This window comes from Hyaena hyaena, unplaced genomic scaffold, assembly GCF_003009895.1.
Source record: "Hyaena hyaena isolate Hyena2069 unplaced genomic scaffold, ASM300989v1 scaffold_368, whole genome shotgun sequence".
NCBI classification, from domain to species: domain Eukaryota; kingdom Metazoa; phylum Chordata; class Mammalia; order Carnivora; family Hyaenidae; genus Hyaena; species Hyaena hyaena.
The window spans coordinates 298,047-308,639 of NW_024080989.1; the positions used below are offsets into that span (position 1 = coordinate 298,047).

The window sequence follows — 10,593 nt, forward strand, 5'->3', positions numbered from 1 at the left end:
AGTGAGGGCTGCCAGAGGCAGGCCGCTTTGAGGGGAGAAGAAAGTGTCCCACTCTGTACTTGAAAGTCTGAGTGTGTTTCAAGAGGAGAGATGCTAAGGCCCAGTGTTTGAAGAAGTGGTTCCTGAAAGTGCCTCCTTTAGAGAAACTGAAGGCTTCTGTCCCTCTGGGGTCCCGGCAAGCATGCTGGGATGCCATCTGCCCCTGGAATAGAGTCCCCACCTGTAGCTCCGAGCTTTAGTGAAGGGGTGAGAATTCTGGCATGTAATGGGAAACCAAATATCACAGGTTACGTGTGTGTGTGTGACACATACATGCATGTGTGTGCACAAAAGAGATTATCAATAAAAGAATGAATAAACGTGTTAACTCTGGTAAGAATTCCTGGTAGTCTGAGTCACGTGTTACTAGGGGTCAAGAGTCCCCAGCCGTAGAGTCCTTTCCAGTGTTGAGCTTTCACCTCACAGTGGCAGTGGGCATCAGGCCTCAGTCCTAGACAGAGTGTGGCCTGTGCACAGCCTCCCAGCAGCACAGGGCCAAGTAAGGCAGCGCTGCAGACTGGGTGTCTGTGTCCCCCCAGCATCCCTACATTGACACCTGATCCCCAGTGTGACGGAAGTGGAGGTACAGGTGATGAGGTCACATGGATGGAGCCCCAGACTTCCACCCTTCGGCCACGTGAGGGCACAGCAAGATGGTCCTTCATGAACCAGACACTCAATCCGCCAGCTCCTTGATCTTGGACTTACCAGCCTCTAGAACTGTGAGAAATAAATTCCTGCATCTGTAAGCAGCTCAGCCTATCGTGTTCTGTTAGAGCAGCCCTAAGAGACTAAGAGAAGGGAGAAAAGGAAGTGAGTTCTCCCAGCCTCCAGCCTCTCAGGCTCGGTCCCCTCTCCAATAAGCCGGAAGTGGGCGTCACTGGCAGAATGGCCCTAACCCGTCTAGTACTGGTGCCCAGAAGACATTCCCATTTGAAATGCATTCCCTGCAAATCTTGAATTCTAGCTTTGCTGGCCTCTGAGGCCAAATTTCCTCAATTAGCATTCTTCACTGTATCCTGTTTATCTCCAGGGCTGCTACTTTTCTTCCTAACAGCTTTTTTGAGATACAGTGCACATACCATACCATTCACAGCTGCCCTCATGCAGTTCAGTGGCTTTTAAGAGTTGAGACTTCAGTGACTATCAGCATAACCAAGTTTAGAATATGTTTCTTACCCCGAAAAGAAAATCCAGCCCTCTTTAATCCTCACCCCAACCTCCCTAAACTCCCCGTCCCTCTATAGAATTCTCCATTGTGGACAGGACATGTAAATGGAATCATGAAGTTACCCAGGGCTTCTGCACCCTTTCTTTAATGTCCTTCCCTGACTCCTCCCCCGTCGCCTCCTCTCCCCTAAAGCCCCCAGTCTCATACTGGTCTTTCTAGCATATTTATGCCAGAAATTCTGTCAACCCGTGGTGTCCGCTGTCAGCCAAATGCCAAGAGCTTCAAGAGCATGTATAAATAAAGCCATGCCTCTCTTTTCATATTATTCTGAAACATGGCTAATAAAATCCTACTTCACCCAGAAATACCATTCCAAGAACAGATGTCCTCCAAGCTGTGACTTTCCTACCACCCAGGCCCCCTCCTAAGTAGACTGCAACAGCAGTGGCTCAAGTGGGTGGGAGGACCCACAGTCAACATGTGACAGAAGCCTGCAGTGGAGCAGCTGTGACTGGTGTCCAGCCCAAACCTGCACGCTTGAACCAGGCCAGCTGCCAACTTCCAAGTGGACTTGCCTGCTGTCTTGTTCCTGGTTAAAAAAAAAAAAAAAAAAACACACAAAAAAAACCCCGCGAGGGTGGGTGGAGTGATGATTAAATGGTGATGTAGACATTGTTCAATACAGTGCTTTCCAACTCGACTTCTAAACTCTTTTCTGCTTAAGAAGGATCTCAGAGATGTCCAAGCTTTCAGGGGGTTGTTAGTCACTTAAACATCCATTCAGCAGTTTGAGCTGGGATCTCTACATGCCAGGGTATGATGGATTTTACTGATTTTCTGCTTGTCTTTGCATATTAAATAAGGCATAAGGGAGAGGAAGATGTACTTACAATGCACTGGGAAGTTTTCGTCCTGTGGCCTTTAGCTCTGAAATTGGTGCGCCCCCATTCCAAATACATAAAGGCAGTGTCAGACGGTTCTGCCCCAGCGCTTTCTGAAAAGACCTGTCAGTTAAGTAAGGGCCACAAGACACCAGCTGCTTCAGGCTATGCAAGAAAGTAATGGCCCAAGTATGCATGAGCTTGGAATAAAAGCAGAGCTGGTATTTCAGCCCCAGCTGTGGGTCTCAAGCCAGGGGGTTGGGGACAGAGTGTCTTTCTTTCTTCTTTTAAGCTATTTATTTATTTAGAGAGAGCAGGGGAAGGACAGAAAGAGGGAGAGATAATTTTTTTTTTTTTTAGAGAGAGGGCTCAAGTGAGCAAGGGGCAGAGAGAGAGAGAGAGAGAGAGAGAAGCGGGGCTCACCCGAAGAAGGGCTCGTGCTCACCCGATGCAGGACTCGAATTCATGAACTGTAAGATCATGACCTGAGCGCAAATCAGATGCTTAACCCACTGAGCCACCCAGGTGCCTGAGAGATCCATTAAAAAGAAGCAACCATTGGGGCACCTGGGTGGGTGGCTCAGTCGGTTAAGCGACTGACTTCGGCTCAGGGCATGATCTCACAGTTCGTGGGTTCGAGCCCTGCGTCGGGCTCTGTGCTGACAGCCAGCTCAGAGCCTGGAGTCTGCTTCAGATTCTGTGTCTCCCTCTCTCTCTGACCCTCCCCTGCTCACGCTGTCTCTCTCTCTCAGAAATAAATTAAAAACATTGAAAATTAAAAAAAAAAAAAAAAGAAGCAACCATTAATCCAAGGCTGGAACCCTGGCTCTGCTGCTTGCCAACCATGTGGCTTACCAAGTAACCCTCCCTAGGTCTCAGGCTGCGGGATGTGCAACAGGGGCTCCTACCTCAAAGAGGTCTTATGAGGAGTGGCTGGAACATGCATGTGAAGCTCCTGGGTGTGTCCTGCACACAGGAGCACTCACTAGCACCTGGTAGTATACTCAGTACACAGGAGCACTCAGTACATGGTAGTACTCAGTACACAGGAGAACTCAGTATACAGGAGTACTCAGTAAATGGTAGTACTCAGTACATGGTAGCCATCATTTCATCCAGGTGTTGCTACCCCTATACATCGTTGCCTTTGTGAGGAGTCCAGAGGCTCCCTTAGGTCTCATTGCCTCTTAGCAAGGATCACTCTGACCTGATTTGAGTCAGAGCAGTTTAGGAACCTCACTGTTAATCTAGCCTCTCTTCCTGTTGTTAGGGCTTTCTTGCTCTAGCGTTTGCTTGTTCAGATTACAAAAGTAATATATGATCCAGTATTCTATAGTATGAAAGAATATAAAATAAGGCAACTGCCCCCAGCCCATGGGTACAGGCTGCAAAGTCGGGGTGCCCACTCACGGCCTCCCACATCACTCCTAAATGCCTTTGAGGTCCACCTTCTTGCTTTTGGTCTCCCCACAGGTCTCCATGCGCTGCTGCCTCCTCCAGATCTTGGTGCTGGGACCACATTCACATCCTGTCCATTCAGGTTGGTGAAGACAGGTGAGCCAGCTTTGTCTGTTAGAGGAACATGGAGTCCCCTCTCTTATGACTTGAAGGATACCAAGAGTTCTTGTCCAACATGCCCCCCGACACCCCAGTTCCTAGATTCCTTTCCTAGGAAGAGTAGCCCCCTAGGCTATTAGTTTACTGGATCCTTCCTTTCTGATTAGAGAGGAAGAAGATACAACAATGACTTGAGAAGAGGAAGGAGAACAGAAAGGAATGAGGCGCAGCTGGCTGGTGTCCTGCACCCTGCACCCTGACATGGGTATCCCAGTGGTTGACTTTTGCTCAGTGTCTCTTCCTTGGAACTCACACAGAATATGAAAAGCAGCCCCTGCTTTTTAGCTGGACTTTTCTGAAGCTTTAATAAGGGGAAGTTGAACTCAACTGACAGCTGAGTCTGTAGGCTGCCTGGGGTTGTGCAGATCTGGAAGGCAGACTGACCTGGGTTCAAATCTGAATTCCCTTTTTTTTTTTTTTTTAAAAATGTGTATGTATTTATGTTTAAGAGATGGAGAGGGAGAGAGAGGGAGAAAGAGAGCACAACCAGGGGAGGGGCAGAGAGAGAGCAGACTCCAGGCTCTGGGCAGTCAGCCCAGAGCTCCCTGTGGGGCTCGAATCCACAAACTGAGAGATCATGACCTGAGCTGAAGTTGGACACTTAACCGACTGAGCCACCCAGGAACCCCTGATCTGGATTCCCTTCCTGACTCTAGTGTGGTATTCAGCAAGCTACTGTCTTTCTGGGCCTTGGGAAAATAGAGACAAGGCTCCCTTGGAGATGGCTGTGAGGATGAAATGAGCTGCTGTGCATCTAGGGCCTGACTCAGGCGAGCACAGGATGTTGCCAGCCTCTTCCAGAGGGTCAGAACTGCAGGGTCAGACTCAACCCCCCCGGCAAAGCCTGAGTGTGACCTCAGCCCTACCCACTCTGAATATACTGCCCATTCATATGTCATTTCTGCATCTTTCACAAAGATGCTTTCATATATGGTCCCGCTGACCAAATGGGTAAGAGCTAGCTTACCTAACTATGAGAAACGTGTAAATATTTATAATATGCTAAGTCCAGTCACCATCTTATTTTGCATCTAGATTTAGGAACAAATGAAGACATGATCTTATGTTTTTCTGTCATTCTTTTATATGTAAATTTGCCCCCCATTATGATTATAAATATCTTGAGGAAAAGGACTGTTTTGCCACCTCACTTAATTATTACCACAGCCTTGTGAGGTAATATTGCTCCTGTTTTATAAGTGATGAAAACATTCCAGGAGGTGAGGTAAGTGCCCACAGCCTCAGCTCGTAGGACAGAGAGCAAGCCAAGGGCCAGGCTGTTCCCATGCTCTGATTTTGCCTCTTTCACCCTCTGGGTCCAATCACTGTGTAGTCTTTGGAATGGCCAGCAGCACCAAAGCGCAACAACACAGAGTGGCTATAGCTGTGCTAAAAAATCTACTATATTTGTGCAGACTCAATGTTCTGTCTTAGATTTCACTATCCCCTTTGTGTTTGTTTGTTTGTTTGTTTGTTTGTTTGTTTGTTTGTTAAAGGCCTCATTCTTCTCATTCATACATAATTCATGTCTTTGGCTGGGGGAAGAGTAATAGAAGAGGGCAGAGTATTTAAAAATAAGTTTCTCAGTCTTTCTCTTAGCAAGTTATTCTTAGAAAGAAATGGGAGTGAAAGCCCCAAGTGGCTGGGGAAATCTCTCTCAGGCCCAGCGCCCACCTGAGTTAGCTCTGCCTATAGAAAGCCTGGCTCAACAACCCCCAGGTCGAGGCCAAAGCCACACTGCCTCTACGAATAGCATGCCTACTGCCTAGAAGGAAATAGCGAAGGTGTACCCACAATGTTAACACAGGCCTATAAAATGATGACAAATGTCACAGTGACATTTAAGAATTTAGTAAGGAAACCAGGACGGGAAAGATCTTAAACAAACCACACAGGAAGCTTGTCACAAGTCTCAAGGTTTTTTTTTTTTTCTTTTTTTTTTTCTTTTTTATTTTCAGAACAGAGGCTGGTTTTATTTTTAAAAAGAGAAAGGGGGGAAAAACGTGATAAATGCTAGTGAGGTGCCACTTCCCTTCTTCCAGGCTCTAACTGCCAGACAGCTCTCTTCCACAAAGACACATAGAATCAGAACCAGGGCACATTATATCAGAAGAGCCCTTAAAGAGGGTCTGGTCCAACCCCCTTTTAAAACAGAGTCAGAGTCCAATGCTCAGGTCAAGGGCACACCTTCCTTGCACAAATGTTAGAGGCAGGCAGTCTGAATTCTGAACCCAGGGTACTTTTCTGTGAACTGTGCTCCCAGCACAAGCCTCAGGAGGCAGTGCACCTTGTCTTTATTAGACCTACGGGAAACACCTCCAGTTTGACCCCCCACTAAAGACGCCCCTAGAAAGCAAGAAAAATGAAACTTTAGGGGTCATTTCTTGTTGTGAGTGGGGCAAGGAAACAAAGTAAAAGGACTCAAGAAAGAAACCCCAGAAGAAAGGGGTTGACCCCCGAGCACAAAGTGCTTGCACCAGATGTTTGAAAGAGAATGTCCAGGGGTTAGTAGGGGGTCAGCAGACAGAGACTGAGTAGGCCTGGCCTCTGCCAGAATTGGCCAGGTGCCATCAATCTCTCATCGTATCTTGGGAAGTGGTAGCTCATTGGAACCTATCACAGCCTCCCACCAGAAAACTCAATAGCACTCAGATTTTACAGTCATTCATCGGGAGACCACCATCCAAACAGGAGAGAGGGGTAGGGCAGGGGCCAGCCAGGGGCTGGCCATGGCTCAGACACAGAGCCCTTTCACAACCACTGAGATTAGGTAGCAGAGAGAGCAAAGCTGGAGAGAGGATATGAGGACCCAGGGAGCAGCCATGGGGGCCCACCCAGAGTCTGGGCCCAGAACTTCAAGCACAGGGAATTTAAAGGGAAAGGATTGGAGTGGGGAGTGGGGAGAGAAGGAAGAAAACAAAAAAAAAAGATCAGTTGTAAAATCCAACTAGCTAATATTGGACCTGGTAGGGTGAGGGGCTGAGCGCACAGATAATACATTGAGTGTAAACATTTTTCCTCCATTGTTCCTCATTGTGACAGTAGGGGAGGCTCAGAACTCTGGTGGAGCCATCAACCCCTCTGTGTCTCTGTCTACATGGACAGACATTATGTATCAACAAACTCCCAACAAATTGGGAGAGAAGGGCCCCAAGTGAAAAACTGAAGCCCAGAAAGCAAAAGTGATGTGTCACTCAAAGCTAGTGAGTGACAGAGTCAAAACTATAATCCATGACTTCTAGTCCTTTGTCCAGGGTTCATTACACCACACAAGACTTCTCAAGCATAAGAAGTCAGGGAGGGGAAAACAAAAATTCTTACAGCCCCACCCCATCTTATTTTGGGGTGGAAGAAAGTGAGTATTTCCTGGCCTTGCTGCCAGCTGCCCTCCTGTACTCATACCTCCCCAAAAAACACTTATCTTGCTTCAAGAGTGAGGTCCCACATTGAGACTATAAGTGGGTAACCCCTGGGTGTCCCTCGTCATCAATCTCAGTGAGAATACCACGGAAGAAGGCGGGGCAGAGGTAAGATTTGCCCAGCCTCTCCATGCAGCCTGCCTTCTCTGTAGAAAGTCTCTTAACCAGAGCCGAGGACAAAGGTCATCACCACCCTTTGTGATCCACACCAGGCTTCCTAGAGGAAGGACAGATGAGGAACTGGATTTCCTTAAGCTAATGGGAGCCCCAACTTCACATATATCCAGGAACCCCACCAAAGCTTTTGTTCTGAGCCAAGATCTGACCCAGTCAGCAACAAACCTCAGGAAGGATAAGAGCTCTGGGTGCAGAGGGAGGGAGGAAGGGAGGGCAAGCCAATGGCTGATACTCCACAGACCCTGTAATAAGACTGGCACCAAACCCCAGCTGGATCCAGTGGCCATGTTGAATGCAACTTCTGAGTATTTTGCCTGTATTTTTTGCAAGCAGCATCAGTGCATGATGCTACAAAAGTTGAAAGCACGGAGGTAGAAATGCTCACTCACCCAAGAAAGGGTGCAGTTTGGTCCTTAGAGTATGGACCCTCTCCTAAGCTGAGAAGAGAGGAATAGAATTGAGGAAGATCCTGGGTGAGCTTCTCCCTCGGAGGAGAGCAACTGGGCAGCTCCCAGGAGCCCAGCTCTTTCTGGGAATTCATGGCCACAAATTCAGGTAAGAATGAGGAGGGTGGTCATATGTGTGATGGGGAGGGCAGGGCTTCCCCAGATCTACTGATTGCAAGGGGCCACAGTGTGGACACGAGAAAACAACACTATACACACAGAGACAAACACATCTACCTTCTGGGGATGGGGGGAACCAAATAGACACATCAGGGGAACAGTGGATTTAGGGTCAGTGTCAAGGCATGGGACAGTGACCACTAACCACAGCCTATAAGAAGCTGACACTTCCAGGCAAGAGGAAGGCTTAGGCCCAGCACCCCCTGCTGCCCACCCCCTTTCCTCCATGCTCCCCCACAATGGACAGGAATTAGGATGGCGGTGGGAAAAGCAAGAAACAGAGGTATCCAGCCCCCTGGAGGCTAGATTAGAGTAAGACATGGAGAAGGGAGAATAGAGTAAGTGGACCTTCCTCCTTCACCATTAGCGGCTGGTCTCCCTCCAAGCAGTCTTGACCCAAGGGGTGCAGAAGGGCACACTGGCCCGTAGCTGTATTGACAGTTACCTCTTCCAAATAGAGCCTGATCAAATCTGGGTGAGAGAAGGTCAGAGGATAAAGGGCTGGGGTCTCTCAATCCCAAAGCAAGCCCCTCTCCCTCATCCCTCCTCAATTCTGGGAGGCCACAGCCAGGGTATTGACATAGCCATGGGCTCCCCCCTCATTCTCCGAGATACAGTGGCCCAGCTGGGAGACTCCCTGAGGTGGTGGCGGCGGCGGCGGCGGCGGGGCAGAGGGCGGAGCGCCGTAACCCCCTCTCCCCCGACTGGGAGAGGCCCGACTCCCCCGGTCCCAACAGCCTTCTAGGGCTTCCAGGCCGCGGCAGCCGAGGAAGAAGAGGTTCTTGAGCATGAAGATGGAGAGGGGCTGCTGGTAGCTCACCACCAGGAGGCAGCGCAGCGCCAACAAGGGCACGTCCACGAGGCAGCCGCCCAGCAGTCGCAAAAGGCGGCTACAGCTGCCCGGCCCTGAAGCCTGGCCCCAGGACGAAGTTGCTGCTACGGTGTTGAGCTCGTAAAGCCAGAGCACCGGCGAGGCGAGGGTGAGGAAGTAGACTGCGATGAGCAGGTAGCGCAGGTGCGCGGGCAGCGGCACGCGGCCTTCCAGCATCAGCTCCACCAAAGTGAAGCTGTCGAGCAGGTCCAGACACGTGCCCAGGAAGCAGCCGGCGGCTCGGTGCTGCTGGGGCTGCAGGAGCAAGGGTCCCGCCGAGCCAGGGGGGGCGCCCGCCTCGCTGATGGCCCGCACCAGGCCGTAGAGCAGGGGCACGGACAGCGCCATGGTGAGGCGGAAGCCCGTGGTACCGAAGGGCGCGCGCAACTCGATGAGGTCCAGGATGGACGTGCCCAGGATGAGCACCACCTTGGGCGTGAAGGCGATGGAGTAGATGAGCCAGGCCAGGTAGGCGAAGGCGAACTCTCCCGCTGCCCCGGCAGTCCCCGGGCCGCCCCCCGGGCCAGCGGCCCCCACGCGGCCGCCGCGCGCCTTGGCCCCTGCCGCAGCCCCGGCGGAGGCTGCCGACGAGGCGGGCAGGTGCAGGGGCGGCGCGGCGTGGTGGTGGTGCTGGTGGTGGTTGTGCGCGCCGCTCGCCACGCCGCCCCGACGGCCCCGGCTGTTCTTGGCGAAGAAAATGGCCCAGCCCACCACCACCACCAGGTCGGTGGCGATCCAGGAGCACCAGTACAGATCGGTGACGGCGATGAGGTACAGGTCCAGCAGCCCGCCCTGCGCCAGCAGCAGCACCACGGAGAGCGCCTGGTAGCCCCAGCGGCACCCCGGGCTGGGGGTGCAGCCGCGGCGTCGACCCCTGCGGCCAGGCCGGGCAGGGCGGCCGCAGCAGCAGCAACACGAGCAGCAGGAGGTGCCGCTGCCTGTCCCGGAGCCGCCCGCGCCCCCAGCCGAGCGGCCCCCGGGGCCCCCGACGGCCCCGGCCGCCGCGCCCCCGCCGAAGTCCGCGGCTGTCATGCTGCAAGAGGAGGTGGGCGTGGAGGTGGAGGAGGAGGTGGCGGCGGAGGAGGAGAAGGCGGCGGGCGCGGGGTCGGCGGCTGGGGCGCCCCCCTGAGCCGGGGGTCCCGGGAGCCCGGCGGCGGTGGCTGGCACCAGCGGCTTGCTGATGCTGATGCTCTCGTCGTCGTCCTCTCGCTCGGCGCCGGTGCTGCTGCTGGGGGAGCCGCCGCCGCCCCCGCCGCGTCTGCCGCCGCCTCCCCCCCGGCTGGTGCTGGTGCTGGTGCTGCTGTCGCCCGAGCCTCTCCGGCCGCGGGAGGAACCCCCCCGAAGGAAAAGGGGCTGCAGCCGGGCGGCGGCGGGGGGCGGCGGGAAAGAGCCGGACGAGGACGAGACCGAGCGGGGGTTGCCGAGCGCTGGGTGCATTGTCCTCCAAGGGGCTCCGGGGGACTGCCCAGCTGCTCCCTCCCCGCCAACCCCGGGCTGGCTAGGCGGCCGAGGGGAGCCGGGGCCAGCCGCCGCCTCCTCCGGAGCGGCTGGGACTCGTACCCGGGTCGGGCAGCAGCGAGATCTGGACTGGAGCTACCGGACTGGGCCAGCCAAGCCCCGGGTGGCTGGGAGCGGGGAAGGCGAGATGCTGAACCCTCCGCGGTGAAGGCGGGCGCGGCGGGGGCGGGGGCAGAGAGCGAGCCCAGCCGGAGAGAAAAGGGAGGCTGGTGGCGGGGAAACCAGGACTGGATTCAAGGGGGAGAGGAGGAGGAGAGACCAGAGAAGGAGAAAG

The 10,593-nt window shown here is 53.1% G+C and overlaps 1 protein-coding gene across 1 annotated transcript; it reads right to left on the reverse strand.

Annotated features, from left to right (window-relative positions):
- Positions 1-8,403: 8,403 nt before the first annotated feature.
- TMEM121B (transmembrane protein 121B) lies at positions 8,404-10,238 on the reverse strand. Its single transcript, XM_039249993.1, has one exon. The coding sequence runs from the start codon at positions 10,236-10,238 to the stop codon at positions 8,478-8,480; it is 1,761 nt and encodes a 586-aa protein (XP_039105924.1). The 3' UTR covers positions 8,404-8,477.
- Between the last annotated feature and the right edge of the window lie 355 nt (positions 10,239-10,593).